This window comes from Notothenia rossii (genome assembly GCF_949606895.1).
Source record: "Notothenia rossii genome assembly, chromosome: 8".
NCBI classification, from domain to species: Eukaryota; Metazoa; Chordata; class Actinopteri; order Perciformes; family Nototheniidae; genus Notothenia; species Notothenia rossii.
The window spans coordinates 1131253-1153309 of record NC_136906.1 but is presented as its reverse complement, the minus strand read 5'-3'; the positions used below and the strand labels follow the sequence as shown (position 1 = coordinate 1153309).

At 43.0% G+C, this 22057-nt stretch overlaps 2 protein-coding genes and 1 long non-coding RNA gene across 8 annotated transcripts in view; 1 reads left to right on the top strand and 2 right to left on the bottom strand.

Annotated features, from left to right (window-relative positions):
* The first annotated feature begins 2990 nt into the window (after positions 1-2990).
* Positions 2991-12931, top strand: pex12 (peroxisomal biogenesis factor 12). The gene is given in 6 exon segments (XM_079643870.1): positions 2991-3256; positions 4606-4738; positions 9969-9990; positions 9993-10099; positions 10102-10523; positions 12362-12931. Coding segments are annotated over 5 exon segments (1092 nt in total). The 5' UTR covers positions 2991-3256; positions 4606-4609; the 3' UTR covers positions 12774-12931.
* A 179-nt stretch (positions 12932-13110) lies between these two features.
* Positions 13111-14748, bottom strand: LOC307015344. Of its 2 annotated transcripts, none has more exons than XR_013801478.1 (3): positions 13906-14748; positions 13238-13560; positions 13111-13176 (listed from the first exon to the last, which is right to left on the bottom strand). It is a non-coding gene; the product is annotated as an uncharacterized lncRNA (long non-coding RNA). The 2 variants fall into 2 exon arrangements; XR_013801479.1 differs by having other exon boundaries at positions 13238-13623; positions 13953-14748.
* Positions 14749-15876: 1128 nt separating this feature from the next.
* The window catches only part of hdac5 (histone deacetylase 5), a 55031-nt gene continuing 48850 nt past the window's right edge, over positions 15877-22057 (bottom strand). For all 5 annotated transcript variants that reach the window (XM_079643303.1, XM_079643302.1, XM_079643299.1 and 2 more), the window contains exon 28: positions 15877-22057. This exon is cut by the window's right edge and continues 489 nt beyond it. The gene's annotated coding sequence lies outside the window, so the exon portion shown is untranslated.

Here is a 22057-nt window from a genome sequence, read left to right as displayed (position 1 = left end):
AGTGTCTCTACTTTAAAGATTCCTCTCCTGCTGATGTTCAGGTGTATATCAGTATGTAGTGTCTCTACTTTAAAGAGTCCTCTCCTGCTGATGTTCAGGTGTATATCAGTATGTAGTGTCTCTACTTTAAAGAGTCCTCTCCTGCTGATGTTCAGGTGTATATCAGTATGTAGTGTCTCTACTTTAAAGAGTCCTCTCCTGCTGATGTTCAGGTGTATATCAGTATGTAGTGTCTCTACTTTAAAGAGTCCTCTCCTGCTGATGTTCAGGTGTATATCAGTATGTAGTGTCTCTACTTTAAAGAGTCCTCTCCTGCTGATGTTCAGGTGTATATCAGTATGTAGTGTCTCTACTTTAAAGAGTCCTCTCCTGCTGATGTTCAGGTGTATATCAGTATGTAGTGTCTCTACTTTAAAGAGTCCTCTCCTGCTGATGTTCAGGTGTATATCAGTATGTAGTGTCTACTTTAAAGAGTCCTCTCCTGCTGATGTTCAGGTGTATATCAGTATATAGTGTCTCTACTTTAAAGAGTCCTCTCCTGCTGATGTTCAGGTGTATATCAGTATGTAGTGTCTCTACTTTAAAGAGTCCTCTCCTCCTGATGTTCAGGTGTATATCAGTATGTAGTGTCTCTACTTTAAAGAGTCCTCTCCTGCTGATGTTCAGGTGTATATCAGTATGTAGTGTCTCTACTTTAAAGAGTCCTCTCCTGCTGATGTTCAGGTGTATATCAGTATGTAGTGTCTCTACTTTAAAGAGTCTTCTCCTGCTGATGTTCAGGTGTATATCAGTATGTAGAGTCTCTACTTTAAAGAGTCCTCTCCCGCTGATGTTCAGGTGTATATCAGTATGTAGAGTCTCTACTTTAAAGAGTCCTCTCCTGCTGATGTTCAGGTGTATATCAGTATGTAGAGTCTCTACTTTAAAGAGTCCTCTCCCGCTGATGTTCAGGTGTATATCAGTATGTAGAGTCTCTACTTTAAAGAGTCCTCTCCTGCTGATGTTCAGGTGTATATCAGTATGTAGAGTCTCTACTTTAAAGAGTCCTCTCCCGCTGATGTTCAGGTGTATATCAGTATGTAGTGTCTCTACTTTAAAGAGTACTCTCCCGCTGATGTTCAGGTGTATATCAGTATGTAGAGTCTCTACTTTAAAGAGTTCTCTCCCGCTGATGTTCAGGTGTATATCAGTATGTAGTGTCTACTTTAAAGAGTCCTCTCCTGCTGATGTTCAGGTGTATATCAGTATGTAGTGTCTCTACTTTAAAGAGTCCTCTCCTGCTGATGTTCAGGTGTATATCAGTATGTAGTGTATCTACTTTAAAGAGTCCTCTCCTGCTGATGTTCAGGTGTATATCAGTATGTAGTGTCTCTACTTTAAAGAGTCCTCTCCTGCTGATGTTCAGGTGTATATCAGTATGTAGTGTATCTACTTTAAAGAGTCCTCTCCTGCTGATGTTCAGGTGTATATCAGTATGTAGTGTCTCTACTTTAAAGAGTCCTCTCCTGCTGATGTTCAGGTGTATATCAGTATGTAGTATCTCTACTTTAAAGAGTCCTCTCCTGCTGATGTTCAGGTGTATATCAGTATGTAGTGTCTCTACTTTAAAGAGTCCTCTCCTGCTGATGTTCAGGTGTATATCAGTATGTAGTGTCTCTACTTTAAAGAGTCCTCTCCTGCTGATGTTCAGGTGTATATCAGTATATGTAGAGTCTCTACTTTAAAGTGTGCTCTCCTGCTGTTGTGATTGGTCAGCCTGTTAAAGAAGTCCCGCCCCCTCAGCCTGTCACTCTAATGTGTTGGAGCTCCAGTCTCTCTCAGTGTTTATATAATCTCATCATTAAGAGAGGATTACATTCAGTCAGAGACAGAAGGATTACACATAATGAGAATACACAGTATATATTCAATAATGTGCAGCACTTGTTGATCAAATATAACAATTATAATAATACAAACATAAGAAGGTAAAGGGAACATTTCAGACTGTACTTGAACTAGTGTATTTCTACATTTAAATTGCAGAAAAATAAAGAATGAAATGGAAAAAAACTCCAATAAAACATAACTACCAATAAAATACAAATATTTATAAACAAATCCTAATATTGTACTTCATCTTTAGGGTGTAGTTTTACATCCTCAATAATAAAAATGTACTTCAATTAAATGTGCAAAACAATAAAAAGGAAAATTCTCCAAACGACCCAGATGTGATCTTTGAGGTCTCGTTACTCATTGTTTACTCACCTCCTGCAGACATCTCCTCCCGATCATCCTGTACACATCCTCCAGCTTCAACAGTCTGCAGGACGGGGGTGGAGCGTAGAGGAGACAGAGAAACAGAGTGGTGATGATGATGATGATGATGATGATGATGATGAAGAAGATGGGGACTCAGTAATCCTCTAATCCTCCGGTCGCCAAATGTTTCCTCTCATCTCTGAACTCTGCATCCCTCCGTCCGTGTGTGTGTGTGTGTGTGTGTGTGTGTGTGTGTGTGTGTGTGTGTGTGTGTGTGTGTGTGTGTGTGTGTGTGTGTGTGTGTGTGTGTGTGTGTGTGTGTGTGTGTGTCCATCCAGGTCAACATACACACATGAACACTTTTAGCAACCTGTGTTATCCTGACCAGAATCTCTTACTGTTATTCTACTGAGTGTATGAATAAGGAGACACTTTGACTGCTATTTCATAATTAAGGTATTTTTGTTCATGTTATGTTGGTGGATGGCTGTGTTTATGACCCTGTTGATTATTTTTGTTGTTGCATTTTTATTCAGACAACTCCACATATTTTTCACAATTTAATTTGTCATATTTTTATACACATGTATGTTTCTTTAGATTTTATAATCATCAATATTTTATTTTTAAATATTATTATCATTATTATTAGAATTGTTTTATATTATGAATATGATCATTATTATCATTATTATTAATACATTTGTATTTAACCTTTTTTTTTGGTATCTCTTGTTGGGACAGTTCATCCAGAGCGTGCCGGTTACGTTCCTCTACGTCCTGACGTCACCGGTCGGAAGTGCAGTTTGTTGTTGACAGCGCTGCAGCATGGCGTGTTTTTAGCGTCAGAACTAAACGGAATATTAACTGTTTTAAATCTTTAAAGATCCTAACACCACCATGGAGGAACACAGAGAACACACACGTGGAGTTAGATGAGGAAACCGGAAGGAGTCGGGAAACATTAGATACACAGAGCTAACTTCCGGCTAGAAGCTAACAGCTAACAAAGGTAAATAAAGATATGTTTAGTTTGAAAACATGCAAACTGCACAAATACTGCAGAACATCAAGCTGTGCTACTCTCACTCACACTGAAGTGTCTTTGGGTGCAATGTGCACTTTGATTTGAGTGATATTAGTCTCAGTTTGTTGAGTTTAACTACTGACTTCTGTTTATTGAGGTGATATTGATCTGTACCTTTACAGGTGAGTGACTGTCTCTCAGACTTCAGTAATAAGAAAGTCACGAGGAGAGTCTGTGGTGAAAAGTACAAGTAGTTCATTTTTGTATTATATGCAAGTGCTATTTTAGCATACTTTATTTGTGTATTTCCCTTTAAGCTATTGTACATGTTGTACATTGACTTCACACTTGGGAACGTCAACAGGAGAGACATTGCTTATGCATGGGTCAGTGGCACAAACAATAAACTACACAACAACATTTACAATATTTTCACATATTGGCCCAAAAACTTGCATTTCTGTTAAAACTGCAGCAATTCTGAAATATGAAATGCTTTTCATATTTTAAAACTATGTCCTTGTTTTAACTTTTGTAAACTTGTAAATATTCTTATGATATATTGGTTTTTTTAATTGCTCCTTTTTTACAACTCATTTCCTCTTACGATACAATATTACTTTATTTGTCAGATCAAGTCTGAAATTTGACTTGCGTCACAGCAGCTCCATGTCCAACATCAACAGACAAGTATCCAGACACAATACATGAAACACAAACAACAACATTTAACATAACAGCACAATCAGTGAGAGAAGAGCTGCTCAAGAGCCTTCAGCGTGCATCTGATCTGGGATCAGCTCTGTATTCACTGTGAGGATTGACTGATGCACAAAGGATGCTTCAGTCTGACCTTATTGAATCATGGGACCCTGTATCTCCGGTTAGATTGCAGCAGTTCATATTCAGTGTTCAGAGCATGGTTTGGGTCAGAGATGATGTGGTTGGACAGCCTCACTAGGTTGTTATGATGAGTCATAGAGTCTCTGACAGGTGGACCAACAGTCTTTGAGCAGATTCTTAACAGGTGGAGCAGTTTTGATTTGAAAGCTGCTGACAAACATCTGTACCAGGTAGTGTTGCTGCAGAATAGACATGATCACAGATGTAAAGAACAACAGAATCATTTCTCTGCTCGCCCCAAAAGACCTGAGACGGCGGAGAACATTCATTCTTTGTTTGGTCCTTTTGCTCAGATACTCAATGTGATCCTTCCATGACAGCAGACGATCAATCATTACTGTGTTTATGTTTGCTTCGTTATTCACCTGAGCAAAGTGCTTGTATGTCTGCGCCTTCTTCCCCAAACTAACTATCTCTGTGTCTCCCTGCAGCATCATGGCAGAGGCGGGGGCCCACCTGACCTCCTCAGGGTCCTCAGTGAGCGAGCAGCCGTCAGTCTTTGAGGTTCTGGCTCAGGAGTCTCTGATGGAGGCGGTCCGCCCGGCGCTGAGGCACGCCGTCAAGGTGAGGGGGGGGCACACCGTCAAGGTGAGGAGGGGAGGGAATGCCGTCAAGGTGAGGGGGGGGGGGGAACGCTGTCAAGGTGAGGGGGGGGGGAACGCTGTAAAGGTGAGGAGGGGGTGGAACGCTGTCAAGGTGAGGAGGGGGGGGAACGCCGTCAAGGTGAGGGGGGGGGGGGGAACGCTGTAAAGGTGAGGAGGGGGGGGGGCAGGCTGTCAGGGGGGGAGGCACGCCGTCTAGGGCTGTCCCGAATACCATTTTTCGGGCTCCGGATATTCGGTAGTAATCAGCAGCGAATAAATGTGTAATTTATGTCTAAAATGAAAATTAATTAATTCGAATTTTGAGTCAAGCAGGAGTTTATCCCTCTACTCTCACCACAGCAGGGACTGACTAATGACTTCCTGTTACATACCAAGGTTCATGTGATGTGTACAAATACAAATTGAGCATTCAAACTTTTTATTCAACCAACAATTTATTATAAATATGTTTTTTTCAACCAACTATTTATATAAATATAAGAAACTGGAAAATCTCACTATTTACAATATTGAACATCAGAACTTTCAACCAACTCTTCATTATAAATGTCAAGACACTGTCAAGGTCTTTGTCTGTCTTCCAAAACAGTGGGTCTGGCTGCTGTGTAGGTGGGGTGATGGTGCATGGGCTGCTGTGTAGGTGGGGGTGATGGTGCATGGGCTGCTGTGTAGGTGGGGGTGATGGTGCATGGGCTGCTGTGTAGGTGGGGGTGATGGTGCATGGGCTGCTGTGTAGGTGGGGGGATGGTGCATGGGCTGCTGTGTAGGTGGGGTGATGGTGCATGGGCTGCTGTGTAGGTGGGGTGTCCAAGTGCTATACGAGACCTCCACGAGACCTCCTTGCTGGGCTGGGTTGAAGGTGATGCTGTGGTGGAGCCTTTGTGCTGAGGTGTATCTCACCTGGTGGCAGCCGCAGACGGAGGTGGAGGCAGCTGTAGTGATGCTGGTCTGCTGGTCCTTGGTGGTGATGGCTCTGGTGAAGGCCCTTGAGCCACGGTAGATCTTGACCTGGGGCCGGCACAGATGGATGTTCTGGCTCCTGGATAAACGCCGCCTGTGGGCCACTAGGCCCAGGCAGCTGTGAAACCTCTCTGTAAAACAAATTAAAATGTAGGACAATAATTACTGCATTGAAATAAAGTTCAAGTAAAATGTTGCTCAAGCACAAATAACAATGCACACATAAAGAAAGATTGGGAGGTTGGACAGGAGTCTCTCTCTCTCTCTCTCTCTCTCTCTCTCCTCTCTCTCTCATCTCTCTCTCTCTCTCTCTCTCTCTCTCTCTCTCTCTCTCTCTCTCCTCTCTCTCTCTCTCTCTCTCTCGCTCTCTCTCACACACACACAGGTATTTCCAGTTACTTTACATTCAGTATAAAATCACAGACACACATATACATAGGCTAAATCTGATTACAAAGTCTCATCTGTACAGGACGGTAAAATAATCACAGGCACACATATAAATAAATCTATGACAGCCTGCAGAACAGTATGATACAATAATCGATGGTAAAAACATGTCCATAGCCACTGTAAATGTCTCCATTGTGGGACGAATACATGATTAATTGAATCATCTACACATAATCTCACTTTTACACACCAAAATAACATTAACAAAGAGTCAACGTTTGCTAATGGAGTCTATTTTGTCCCAAGAAAAAGTTCATGACCATCGATAAAAGATATATCAATAAACCTATTGTTACTTTTCGCGGTATTCCCCACACATTGCCAGTACACTATTACTGTAATATTTACACTTACCCATGTCCAAATGGATCTTTGTTGTTGTCTTTGTATTCTTCTTCTTCAGAAGAGTGAAAGACTTCAGGTTCTGAGGCTCTATCTTCTCTGCTGCTAGCGAAAAAAATCTCTAGCGAAGTCGGCAACTGTAAAGTTTTAAGCCGTTTTCTGTCTCTCTCTTTCTCCTCTCAGACGTAAACTGATGGGAGACACGTGATTTATGTTTTTTTTTTTACTTGGTGGGTAGGTCCTTAGTGATTTCGCGATGTCCATTGGTCATTTCAGAACATGATGGCTGCCGGCCGAGATTTCCTTGACGGACACACGAATCCACCAATCCCACACGGTGTAAAGTCAAGCTGCTTTGAGCGGCCATGTTGCCTGCTGTGCCCTGGTTACAGTCTCACAGGGGATACCGCTGGAAAGCTACACTTTCAGCGATTCCGCGGATGTCTGAATCATATTTCTACTCCTTGTAATCGAAAATATATGGTTAATTTGTGTAAATTATGCGCTCTTGCGTCCACAGACTCCAGAGGGTTAATTTGCCTACTTGATATCAAAAGTCCTAAAAAAAAAAGAGAGATCAGAGATCAGCTGCTGCTGACGGAGACACGCAGCTCAATGATCACCTGCAGCTCCGCCCGCTGTGATGGAGCGATGAGCGCAACAAAACACACACTTCAAGTCAGATCATCACCCTTAGCTATTTTAATGACCCCTCAAACCTAAACTAGTTATGAATATGTTTATTTTGACTGTTGGGTCACTCATTACTGGATCAGCTGCTGCATGAGACCACGGATACTGACGGGCTGTCAGGAGAGGGGGAGGAAAAGAGAGGCCCCGTCCTCCATGTTTTATTCTTATATGATTATATCAGTGTTGTAGTCAAGTCACCAATTCACGAGTGCAAGTCACTCTCGAGTCACCACTCTTCGAGTCCGAGTCCAAGTCCGAGTCACCAAGGGAGAGTCGTAGTCGAGTCCGAGTCATCATTACCTGTGTTCGAGTCCGAATCCAAGTCCGAGTCACCGAAGAAGAGTCCAAGTCAAGTCCGAGTCACAAGTCTTCAGGTATTAACCTTCGTGGATATATGTGTTGAAATGTAGCTGCTCCTCTACATTGCTTTCATCCTGTCATGTTATACTAACCTGTCTATTGAACTGCTGTGAAGCCAGTTTGGCTACAATGCTTGTAATAGGTGCTATACAAATATAAAGCTTATTACTAATATTAATATTATTATTATTATTATTATTGTAAATGACCTTTAACATGTCTAACTATATTTAAAATGAGTTACCTTTTAGAGAAGTGATTATATTTGTATGCCAATATTTTTCCTACGGTAAAGTTTTCGTTTTTCACTTTTATTTTGATAGTAATAAGATGGGACTCTTATTTTGAAGGAACTTTTACCGGTTAAATCGGTTTACTGATAAAGATTGAGCCCCAGAAAGCACATGGCGTCATTCTGCATGTTAAGTAGCCATGTGCTTTCATGTTATCGGCTGAATCTTTATTTATTGATTAGATCACGTTACTCTGATGATAGTGTTCAAGACAGCCTATATGTCTGAACTCGATCCTTAGAGTAATGTGTTACGGAGCCTTCTCTTCAATATTGTTTCCACATAACGAGCATGTTGCGCTGCTCTTTTCCAATGTGGAAGCAGAATGTTTGAAAGCATCCAGCACGATGAGGGGTGTGTCTCTAGACATCTTTAGACTGGAATAGCGGGGCCCAGTACTGAACTCGCCTCACAGGTGCACACGCAAGGATAGAGGACATCAGACTCCAGAGAAAACTAGCTCGAGTCCGAGTCAGAGTCATCGTGGGGGGGGAAATTCACGAGTCCAAGTCAGCGTATGTGAGAATTCACAAGTCCAAGTCCGAGTCGCGTCAATCAGTGCGCAAGTCCGAGTCGAGTTACGAGTCCCGAAAATCGGCACTCGAGTCCGAGTCCAGGACTCGAGTGCTCCATCTCTGGATTATACAGAGTCGTTATTCATTTGTTTTAAAGCTCAATAAATAACAAAGAAGACCTCTGACCGGCACTTTTCTAATTTTGTCCGGAAGATTTAAACTTTAACGGACATGTTGACCGGCTAAATCCACCGCGGAGAATAAACAGAAAGGCAACCATGCTCGGGAGGTCTTCTTCGCTGCTTTTGGTGTATTTTGTGGCAGAAGTATAGCGCCACTTACAGCCCCGGCATATGTACTACAGCGTCTCCAGCGGGTCGAGTGGTCTCGTGTGAACGGACACGTTTATTGAGCCGATTGCGTGTGGACGGAAGACTTTTTTGATATCGAATTCGGTTCATTTTCGTTTCTGTCTCCGTGTAAACGGGGCCTAAAACAGTATTCAATGTTTAGTTCAGATTAGCTCCAATACAGAAATGTTCGTGCTTGTCATATGTCTATCTCCATAGAGCAGTGGTTCTCAAAGTGGGGGGCGCAGAGATATGATGACAGGGGGGGGGGGGGGGGAGACCAGGAGGAAAAAAGGTTATTAAAAAAATTAAGATTTTTAAAAAATCATAATTTGAAAAATTATTGATTCGAAAATAATATGATACATTACTATTACGTATGGGTCTCTGTGTTTCATTAAAGCTCGGCTCTGTGTGGAACGAGCCATTTTGTGTGCGTCAGAGAGAGAGCGCACCGGTACCGGAGATCGTTGTTGTTAGCTTCTGGTGCTAGCGTGCTACGCTAACGGATATAAGGAGTTTTTTCAACGACAAGCTGGAGGAGAGTCCTCTCCTGTCAGACTGAGAGGCTCAGTGAGCTAAAGGACTCTCAGTGTTATCTCAGTGGGTCTCAAACGGTTTGGTCAACATTAATGTAAACAATTATTTCAGAGGCACACGTTTATATGATCATTATAGTTATAACAAAATAAGAGAATAAATTAAAACAGGTATGAAATACTATCTGACAGTAAAACAAGAATACAGTTTAAAAGGGAGTGATTTGTAAAATATCCATAAAGAAAAAGTTAATCTGTTTACAGTTCTGTTTCATCTGGGTGTTGAGAGATCTATCCATAGATCTCTCCATGTTGCTCTCAAAGTTCACCAGATTGATGCTTTAAACTTCAATATTTAAAAATAAATCTTCCCGGGGGAGCTTGCCCCCAGACCCCCCTATGTGAGGTCCACACACCACCTATAAAAATAGCACTTTACCCCTGCTTACACCTATATGCCGTGAGCTGATTATCGAGCCTTCATTGTAACAGTCGTAGGTACAATGCGTGGGGAGTGCTGCAGGAGAACGTTCCTCTGTAGCGACCGGTACATTAACGGGAAACCCTAAATGTTTGAGCACCCTCGATGAAACGTCAAGCTTCTCCACAGCACCCCCAAAAGAAATCTCTGGCGTCGCAACTGAGCCTGACTGAGGGTTCATATATATTCTTTTCTCTCCTCAGGTTCTGGCCGAGTCCAACCCGTCCGGTTCTCCTTCCTCTTCCGGTTCTACGACGAGCTGTTCCTGTTCCTGGACCTGATGCTGCAGAACCACTTCCTGTCCGTCAGCAGCGCCTCCTTCTCAGAGAACTTCTATACGGCCTGAAGAGAGTCTGCTCCCCGGCGGCAGGAAGTCCCGCCCCCCGGCTTCCTGTTTCTCTGTTTCTGAGCAGGAAGTCGCACTGGCGCTCTCTCCTCCTGCTGTGCGTGGCTCCGTACCTGAGGGTCAAACTGGAGGCGGTTTTGGCGCGGCAGCGAGACGAGGAGGACTTCTCCATCCGACTGGATCAGAGCCGGGTTCAGAGGATGAGGCGGGCCGTTCTGGTTCTGTTTCCCTTTGTGGGCGGGGCTTGGAGAGGAGCAGCTTTCATTCAGCAGCTTCTCTATCTGTTCGGAGCCACGAAGACCCAGAATCCTTTGCTGTGGCTCGCCGGCGTCCGACTGGCACGACTCAGTGGAGACGATCTGAAGGAGCTGGAGCTGAGGAGCAGGAGAGGAGAGAGGCTGGAGGGGGGCAGGTGTGTGTGTGTGTGTGTGTGTGTGTGTGTGTGTGTGTGTGTGTGTGTGTGTGTGTGTGTGTGTGTGTGTGTGTGTGTGTGTGTGTGTGTGTGTGTGTGTGTGTGTGTGTGTGTGTGTGTGTGTGTGTGTGTGTGTGTGTGTGTGTGTGTGTGTGTGTGTGTGTGTGTGTGTGTGTGTGTGTGTGTGTGTGTGATAGAGATTTCTTATGGGCTCAGAACAGTCTCATAATACACAGCTGCACACAGAAGGATCCACACTTGTGTTTTTTAAAGCAAACACAAATGTGTTCCGCTTCATAAAAATGTAAATAAAATCCAAACACAGAAAAAAGTTTTACATAATTCACATATTTGTTTCCCATTTACATCCTCTGCACCTGCAAACACAACCCGCTCTCTGTGCACGGATCGCTGAGCATTCGTGTGTGGGTTTTTTGAGACTCCCCTGACGCTCAGCCGATTCGTACTTGTAATGTCTCTCATCTATAGCCAATCAGATGTGTCCTCTAGTCTAAGCCAATCACATGAGCGCGCCCCCACAAGGGTAGATTTCTTGCATTCATGACGTATCGCTTCATGTACGCATTTTGCACAGTCCGGAGCTGACAGGTCCATGGAGCTAATCTCAGGACTCCTCCACTCTCAGCACATTGCCACTTTCCGAACAGGAAATGCACGAAAATACAAGCCTTTATATTATTAAGGTACAGCGCCACTTCCTGTGGGTGCTAGACAGTGAACTGTCAACGGGGGGAGCCTCGCTGCGGGGAAACGGTGGACCTCTGTCGCTTGTCAGAACAACTTCCCTGCCGGTACCGAGGTGGGTCGATCGGAGTGATCTGACCGGCCCTCTTTCGTACGTCCCGATGGCCAGTCCTCGATTCCTTCAGCACACAGTATGAGTGTTGCACGGCCAGATACGACTCGAGAAGCTGACTCAGATGAATGAGGCGAGTAAACAGCTGACAGCCGGCAAGACACTGGAGCGATTATTCACATCGCGTCCGGTTTGAACGCACCATTATTACAAGTATTATATAATTACAAAATAAAATCGTCACTCTCAGTTCAGCGCCACTTTCCGAACAGGTAATGCACGGAAATAAAATATTTGATATTATTATTATTAATAATAATATATAAATAAAAACATCTTGTATTTTTGTTAAACCCGCTATTGATTCATTTAGTCAACATTGGACCTTGACACCGTCCACTTAGCTATAGTGAAATAATATCATCGAAGCCTCTTTGATTTAATAATCGGAGCTGAAGCCTCTGCCATCTCACATGAAACACTTCCTTATTTATCTTTGAATAATAATACCGTCAAAACAAAGACGACTATCCCACGCTCCTTCGGTCCTGAGATCAGCGCCTGCAGGGCCCATGGACATGTCATGTCCGGACAGCGTAAAATGCGTATATGAAGTGCTGCGTCATGAACGCAATAAATCATACCCTCATGTGATTGGCTTAGAATGAAGGAGACATCTGATTGGTTATAGATAGAAACAATTACAAGTAGGAATCGGCTGAGCGTCAGGGGAGTCTCAAAGAACCCACACACGAATGCACAGAGAGCGGGTTGTGTTTGCAGGTGCAGAGGATGTAAATGGGAAACAAATATGTGAGGATCAGTTATGTAAAACTTTTTTCTGTGTTTGGATTTGATTTACATGTTTATGAAGCGGAACACATTTGTGTTTGCTTTGAAAAACACAAGTGTGGATCCTTCTGTGTGATGTGTGTGTTATGAGACTGTTCTGAGCCCATAGTTTCTTGCTTAATTTCCAACAGACCTTTAACCCCCACAATGCACCTCTCCTGTGTTTCAGCGTGCTGCAGAGGGCATGCTGGGTAATGTCTCAGGGCGTGCGAGGCGTGGCTCTCTCTCTCTCCTCCTCCCTCTCTCTGGGTGTTTTCTTCCTTCAGTTCCTCGACTGGTTTTACTCCTCAGAAAACCAGAACGCTGTAAAAAGTCTCACTTCGTTTCCAGCCCCTCCTCCTCCCCTCCATCTGAAGCGGGACCCGTCAGCCAATCAGAGCTCAGAGATTGAGCCCTCGGCCAATCGGATGTGTCCTCTGTGTCGCCGGGTAAGATCTAATTCTACGGTTCTCTCCACGTCTGGATTTGTTTTCTGCTATCGATGCATCTTCAGTTTCGTTAAGAATCAGAGGCGCTGCCCAGTTTCTGGATTCCCCTCAGAGCCTCAACACCTGATCAAGATCTACTCACCTGAGACCTGATCCACCTGAGACCTGATCCACCTGAGACCTGATCCACCTGAGACCTGATCCACCTGAGACCTGATCCACCTGAGAGCTAAAACACCTGAGACCTGATCCACCTGAGACCTGATCCACCTGAGACCTGATCCACCTGAGACCTGATCCACCTGAGACCTGATCCACCTGAGAGCTAAAACACCTGAGACCAGATCCACCTGAGACCAGATCCACCTGAGAGCTGACCCACCTGAGAGCCTCTCACCTGAGACCTGATCCACCTGAGACGTGATCCACCTGAGACCTGATCCACCTGAGACCAGATCCACCTGAGACCAGATCCACCTGAGAGCTGACCCACCTGAGAGCCTCTCACCTGAGACCTGATCCACCTGAGACCTGATCCACCTGAGACCTGATCCACCTGAGAGCCTCTCACCTGAGAGCCTCTCACCTGAGACCTGATCCACCTGAGAGCCTCTCACCTGAGAGCTGATCCACCTGAGACCAGATCCACCTGAGACCTGATCCACCTGAGACCTGATCCACCTGAGACCTGATCCACCTGAGAGCTGATCCACCTGAGAGCTGATCCACCTGAGACCTGATCCACCTGAGACCTGATCCACCTGAGAGCCTCTCACCTGAGAACTGATCCACCTGAGACCTGATCTATCAGAGAACCTCTCGCCTGAGACCTGATCCACCTGGGAGCCTCTCACCTGAGACCTGATCCACCTGAGACCTGAACCATCAGAGAACTCTCTCACCTGAGACCTGAACCATCAGAGAACCTCTCACCTGAGACCTGAACCATCAGAGAACTCTCTCACCTGAGACCTGAACCATCAGAGAGCCTCTCACCTGAGACCTGATCCACCTGAGACCTGATCCACCTGAAACCTGATCCACCTGAGAGCCTCTCACCTGAGAGCCTCTCACCTGAGACCTGATCCACCTGAGACCTGATCCACCTGAAACCTGATCCACCTGAGAACCTCTCACCTGAGACCTGATCCATCAGAGAACCTCTCGCCTGAGACCTGATCCACCTGAGACCTGATCCACTTGAGAGCCTCTCACCTGAGACCTGAACCATCAGAGAGCCTCTCACCTGAGACCTGACCCACCTGAGACCTGATCCACCTGAGACCTGATCCACCTGAGAGCCTCTCACCTGAGACCTGACCCACCTGAGACCTGACCCACCTGAGACCTGATCCACCAGAGACTCAGACTCACACCATGAGTATTTTTTATGTATTTATTAATAATGAGAACAATTCAATCCTAATTTCCTCCAATATTCTGAATCAAATTACATCTTTTTGTATAAATGTAAATGAATGCTATTAAATATTTCAGATCAGTATTTGATCTGGTTTAGATCCTCTTGAGCTCCCGTCTCATTAAATATGAACAAATCGATCCTAAATAGTTAATTTAAGAAGTGATGAGTGTTTGAAGCTGTTCAGCGTCATGTTTCCTCTGACTGTGACACAGACTCTTTTTTTAATGGCTGATTCCTGTACACAACTTTAACTGAAATAATGATTTTATTTTTGTAATCAAATACTTGTTGTTGCAGCTAATGATTGAATCAGTTATTAATTAATGACTCCAGTTTTTTATAAATCATTATTTTTGAGTTCTGATAAAAAAAAAGTCTGAATTATTTTTTTAATAACAAAAATCTGTATTTCGGAAACAATTTAAAATACATTTTAGGACAGATGTGATATAAATAATTAGCATGTGGCACTAATTGTCTTCCATACGTTTAAATGTAAAAGATGTAAATAAAATATAAATAATTCACTGTTTAGCCTTTTTTTTACAGTAAAAAGTCATTTTTATCACGAACGGCCCCGACACACGGCCCCGACACACGGCGGCGTGCGTTGTCGCTTGCCGGTGGGCATGTCTGAAGCAAGACCAACAACCAAACCTGAATCTCCCGCCCCGGACGCGTCTATCGTTTTTCCAACCCAGTTTAGATTTAACCACGCCCACTTCCGCGTTACGCAAGCATCGACGCGGCGTTACGTCCCTATGGTGCTGCCTCACGCGGCACACCCTCGAAATCTGAATCTGACAAGCGAAATACCGTCCTTTTAAACGCTGCATAACGCTGTCAGAGAAATGAAGTAAGCAGTAATACTCAAGGTTATATTCAATATTCTGCACTTATACACACATACACACAGGCTATTTATAGACGATGAAAACACCAGGAATAAGGTCTCAGGACTCTTCGTTATGGCTTTGATTAAAGGATCGTTTACATTCAGTCAACAAATCCTTTGGAAAGACAAAAAACAACTATTCAATATCCTGCTTTAACGCGACCGCTATACGGCCGAAGATGAAGTCTATGAGGCCATCGCGTAGAGCTACCTCGATCCTTGCGTAATGCGGAAGTGGGCGTGGTTAAATCAAAACTGGGTTGGAAAAACGATAGACGCGCCCCGGACACACAAGCAGCGGTTTGATTGGCTAGAGCTTGTACTGGCATATGATTGGATTGGTTGACGCTTCCGTCGAAGCGTCAAAAGAAGAACATTGCTCAACTTTTGCAGCGTGAGAGAAGGTAAGCTTTGCTCCCACAATGCAGTTCGGTGAGGCGTGACGTCACCCCATTCAAAGTGAATGGGCATTACGGCCGCTACACACGGCGGCGTGCGTAATAGTCCGGACAGATTACATGTAAAAACCCATACAATAAGTATTTTTGTCAAATACAAATAATGAACTTCTTTTAGAGCTGCAGTTCAGCTTTCTGCGCACAGCTGTTCAATAAGAATACATCACGCTCAGAGATAACCTGATAACAACTTTGGAAACACAAAAAGTAAAGAAACATTAAATAGAATGAGTTTTCTAGTAGTTTTGGAGACACACTCACGACTTATTTTATGGACTTGAAAATGATCGTATTGCTTCCACTCTGAAATGTCCCAATGGACCAATCAGAATCGAGTATTCAAATAAGACATGTAAGGAATCAACTTAGGAAACACAATATGTAAAAACATTAGAAAAGCAGAGATATTACATTAAATATGAGTTTTTTAGTAGTTTTTGAGGCGCTGGATATTTAGTGTATTTAGTGATGAGTCATCAGTCAGTCGGTGAATTGCTTTATTGAGTTTCAGACGATCAACAACAGGCCCACTTTAAAAAAACACAAAGAAACAGAATCAGATCAACGTCACGACGTCACAGAGAGGAAGAAAGAAAAAAAGGGCTTTTCATTAAAATGTCCACAAACCCTGAAACACAACGAGTCCTTCCTTTCCTCCTGAAGCAACGAGACCAGAAGAACCAGAACCAGGACTAGAACTAGTAATAGAACCAGGACTAGAACTAGTAATAGAACCAGGACTAGAACTAGTAATAGAACCAGGACTAGAACTAGTAATAGAACCAGGACCAGAACCAGGACTAGAACCAGGACTAGAACTAGCAGTAGAACCAGGACTAGAACTAGTAATAGAACCAGGACTAGAACTAGTAATAGAACCAGGACCAGAACTATAACCAGGACTAGAACTATAACTAGTAATAGAACCAGGACTAGTAATAGAACCAGGACTAGAACTATAACCAGGACTAGAACTAGTAATAGAACCAGAACTAGTAATAGAACCAGGACTAGAACTAGACTAGTACCAGAACCAGGAATAGAACTAGAACTAGTAATACAACCAGGACTAGAACTAGTAATAGAACCAGGACTATAACTATAACCAGGACTAGAACTAGTAATAGAACCAGAACTATTAATAGAACCAGGACTAGAACTAGACTAGTACCAGAACCAGGAATAGAACTAGAACTAGTAATACAACCAGGACTAGAACTAGTAATAGAACCAGGACTATAACTATAACCAGGACTAGAACTAGTAATAGAACCAGAACTATTAATAGAACCAGGACTAGAACTAGACTAGTACCAGAACCAGGAATATAACTAGAACTAGTAATACAACCAGGACTAGAACTAGTAATAGAACCAGGACTATAACTATAACCAGGACTAGAACTAGTAATAGAACCAGAACTAGTAATAGAACCAGGACTAGAACTAGACTAGTACCAGAACCAGGAATAGAACTAGAACTAGTAATACAACCAGGACTAGAACTAGACTAGTACCAGAACCAGGAATAGAACTAGAACTAGTAATACAACCAGGACTAGAACTAGTAACAGAACCAGGAACAGAACTAGTAACAGAACCAGGACTATAACTAGTACCAGAACCAGGACAAGAGTCACAGTAACAGATCGCTCGTTAGCGTGTATTGCACGTGTGTCACACAAATATGCACTTTTATTTACATGTGAGTCAGCGTGTTATTTTGTCAACAGGAAGTAAAACACAGAAAGGAATGTGCTTGTGATCGCCCCCCGTCCCACACCACATGTTCACCACAGTATCAAACATATCAAGAAATATACAGGGTCATAGAAAACAGTGTGTGTGTGTGTGTGTGTGTGTGTGTGTGTGTGTGTGTGTGTGTGTGTGTGTGTGTGTGTGTGTGTGTGTGTGTGTGTGTGTGTGTGTGTGTGTGTGAGAGAGAGAGAGAGTGAGAGAGAGAGAGAGAGAGAGAGAGAGAGAGAGAGTGTGGTGAAAGCCAAACACAACAGTCAGAAATATTGATATTTGTGTTTAGATGGGACAGAAGTGAAGCGCGTCTGCAGCGACACAACGAAGGGTTTTTACAATCACAACATGGAGGATGTGGCTCAGTGGGACAGTGCTGTATGTTTGGGTTGAGGAGCACTGGTTCGATCCCCTCGGTGAGACACACCACCCCAAAACTGCTCCTGTGGATTTGGGTAAAAGCGTCTAAAAAGAGAGCCGTAATGCAGTCTCTGGAACTCCAACAGAAAACCCTTGAACATTGACAACAAACCCTGGAATTTGGTGAAGTGACATTTAATCATTCAAATCAGATTTGACTTGTGCTGTTATTCCCTTTGTTTGCTTGTAAAGTGTGTTTATGAAAAAGCACTGTACAAATGCTAAACTGAACTTCATTTTGTACATAAAGTTGACTTATTCTTTCTTGTTTTTAACGGTGAGTTCACATTATGTTGGACTGTTTAAGATTGCTATTGCCAGCATCTGCCCTTTAGTGGCTGTGTATGAATTATAACGCTTTAAATCCACAGTGTTATCGATTGTGTGCAAAATAGACCAAAAAAGTCCCAGGTTTGATCAAACAGATTTACCCTTCAATTGATTTACGCTGCAGCTCCTTTAGTGGCCACTAGAGGGCACCAGAGTAGAGGGAAACAAACCTCATTCATTACAAACAGTTAGTTGCTGGTAATTTGCTGAGGAGAAATTTAGGTGTTTTTAAAACACAAACTCAACAAATGACATGTTTATAATCCAGAGGGAGATCGACCAATCAGCTGTCAGCGTTGTATTGCTGTATTTCTACACACGATGTCATGTTTCCCCGTTGGTCCCTGAAGGCAGCATCTCCCTGGTCCAATGGGATCTCTCCATGTGGATTATAGCAGTAAATATAATCTGTGGCCGTTTCTCAATCTTGAGGATTCTGGCTTCCAAGCCAATATTTCAAGGATGCTACGTCATCGAGTGCCGCCGAAGGACTGTTCCAATCTCCAGCATACTTGGAATTCCACCGAGGCCGCGTCCTTGGTTTGGGGGTAATTTCGAGGCTGCACACGGGTAGTCTTCGCGTCTTTAAAATCCCCACAATGCTTTGCACACGGACCAATTTCCCCAAATCTGTGGCGGAAAATGTAAGGCGGGGCCTCTCATATGACGCACACTTGCTAGCCTGTTCCACTCTTCATTTTCCGAATGCCAGGAAGGATTCTTGCCTCGCTTCTGAAGGAAGTGACTCGGAAGACATGTGCTATAGTTTGCATACTTCCAAGTCACTTCCTTCAGAAACGAAGCAAGTATACTTCCAAGCCACGGCTTCGGAAAACAAAGAAGAATGGAACAGGCTAACAAGTGTGCCACTCTCTCTAACGGTTTCAACATAAACTGTACCGAAAATAAATCCCTCACGATGTCTATCTAATTATGAACTTGCTTTACTTTCACGGAACACATTTATGGTGATAACAAATGCAACAAAGCAACATATTTACCAACACATGCTCTACGCCACTACATACTTACATTTAAATGTGTGCTGCGTCGGTTCAGCCATTCTCCGGCTTTTTTGAAATTGGTCTGTGCGCAAAGCATTGTGGGGATTTGAAGGACGCAAAGCCTACTCATGTGCAGCCTCGAAATTACCCCCAAACCAAGGATGTGGCCTCGGTGGAATTCCAAGTATGCTGGAGATTGGAACAGTCCTTCAGCGGCACTCGATGACGTAGCATCCTTGAAATATTGGCTTGGAAGCCAGTTTCCTCGAGATTGAGAAACACCCAACGTGTTACTTCAAAAACACGCCCAGAGAAACATTGACCTCCAGACCAGGGGACAGGAAGTGGAGCTGGCTGTTTACCTCCAACAAGAACAACAACAACAAGCATCACAATAACAACATGTGAACACAAACAGGTGCTGTGTCTCACTTCAGATCTTCCTCTGAGCATCGTTTGAATTTAAACCGTTTAATGATGTCTCAAATCACTGCTGTGGTGACGGTTAGCACGTTAGCACATTAGCTACTGCTCGATTAACCAAGTACAATAAGAGGCTTCTTTTAGACAACAGGAGAGTGTAAAGTGACTTCAATGTCCAAATGAACCGGGAGTCAAAGCAGGTGCAGTGACACATGGATTTGGTTATCTGACTGAAAGTGGGTTTTTTGGGGAGTTTTTGCCTTATGTCTCAGAATTAGTTTTTTCCAATTTGGCCAAAATCCTCTTCCGTACGTCTCCATCCACCTCTTTATCATGAATGAGTTTTTAAAGAAGGTGCATTTTCAAAATTAGTTCCACAAAGGTTTTCACTTTTTGACCAAAAGTGTTGGTTTTAAAAAAAATGCTGACTGAGTTCGTTAGCAACGTTATCGTTCACGGAAGTAAATCATGACGGACCGTCGATTAACCAAATGGCAATAACAGAGGCCTCCTTCAGACAGCGTAAAGAGACATGTCCAAAGGAGTGACAGCAGGTGTTTCCTATGGAGGGGGCTCAGTGACACGTGTTGATTTAGTGTTTGCTTATCTCTCAGGATTAGTGTTTTCAAATGTGTCCCAAATCCTCTTCCGTATATTTTCCATCCACCTCTTTTTCACGTGAGTTGTTAAAGAAGGTGCATTTTTCTAAATTAGAGCCACACATGTTTTCATATCTGACCAAAAGAGTTGTTTTTTAAATTCTGAGCGAGTTAGCTAGCAACGTTAGCGTTCAAATGATTACAGAGCGCTCGTTAACCAAATGATCAGAGGCTCCTTTCAGACAACAGTTCAGCGTGACGTGACGTAAACACCGAACACCCCACATTATGAGGGTGAGAAGAGTCCACGCTGTAACCGTGAGAGATCTCCTTCAAGCGGGGGTGGAAAGTACTTTAGACACATTAGAGGTACTTGTACTTTACCCGAGTACTTTCTACTACGTAATGATTAGGAATGACATTTTAAAGCCAACTCTGGACTTTTTACTACATTTATTCAGCAGGAAATTCAGATTTTGAAACAAAATACTGAGAAAAATGTTTTTTAAAATATGATTATTGGATATTTATTAAACTATTTAAGTCATTGTGTTCAAAGAATAATTGTAATTAAAACACATTAGGGAAAACATATTTAGAAGTTCTTAAATGTGAAAAAGTGCATCTTTTGTTTAAACATTTTTTTTTAAATGTAAATATTGAGTACTTTTAATACTTAAAGTACATGTCTCTCATCATACTTAAATACTTTTACTTAAGTACCATGCTCCATGCAGTACTTATACTTGAAGTGTAGTACTTGTACAGTGTAGTATTAGTACTTTAACTCAAGTACTGTCCACCTCTGCCTTCAGGTACTCAGAGTACACAGAGTACACATTATACACCTAAAACAGAAAAGTGTGTGTACAGGAGTGTGTGAAATGAGACAGAGCACCACAGTGTGTGTGTGTGTGTGTGTGTGTGTGTGTGTGTGTGTGTGTGTGTGTGTGTGTGCTGTCAAACAGCCTTTAAAACATCAAATCTCCAAATATATATATATATATATATATATTCATAGCTCCAATCTGATTGGACGACACACTGTGTACATATATATCTTTGTGTATAGATATATATATATAATATTATTTAGTGTTTTTTGTACAAAAAGAGAAAGTATTGTGTGTTTTTATACACATATATGTATATACAGGCATAGAAAAGTGAGCACACTGAGTCTGCTGTGACGTGGAGACAGTATTTACACCAGAGAGGGAATATTACAAATAACACAAATAATAAAAGAGAGAGGGGGGTGATAGAGAGAGATGTTTCCACCAATCAAAACGCTCGGATCCTGAGACACTCACACCTGTAGAAACCAAGTTAAATATTGTTATTACCGTATTGACCCGATTATAAGACGACTCATTCTCGGACTGCTTACATTTTCTTACGGTCTTTTTGTTCTCGCCATCTTTACGTGACTCTCACTAACTCCACATTTCTTCGCTGCTCGGCGGTTGTTTGATGACTTTGCTGATCTCCATTATCTTAACATTCTCATCGTAACTTCTCCTCTCTCGTTTATTAACTTTTGATCCACTTTGTTGGAGTTGGTCTCTCCATCTCTCCACTTGCTGTGCTGTCCCTTTAAGACGAACACTCATTTGGCGCCATCTGGTGGTGTGACTGTGTAATTACATCAAAAAGTCTAAACCCCGAATATGAGACGACCCTTCTCTCTCGTCTTATATATCACCCTGTCTAATGGCTGCTGAGGAACTTCGCCCAGATTGTAACCCTTGCAGAGATATTAATTAATCACATTATTACGGCTAAATGGCTTTTTCTTGATGATAGGAATGTATATATAATATATATATATATGCTGTATGATAACATTGAATCAGTCAATGCACTGGAAAGCACTGTTATCCCTCCACTAACGCTCCATATCGACCGCAGACGACCCCGGACGACCCCAGACGACCCCGGACGACCCCAGACGACCCCGGACGACCCCTCTTTTCAGATAAAAACTTGTCTTATTTTCGTGTCAATACGGTAATCTGTTTGGTAAGACTGGTGTGTGCTGATTGGCTGCTGGGAGCATGGTGGGACAAAGTAAGGCCTCCGGATGGAAAACAAAGAGTGACAGCAGTGAGGGCGTCCATTTCCTCACTCCTGATTG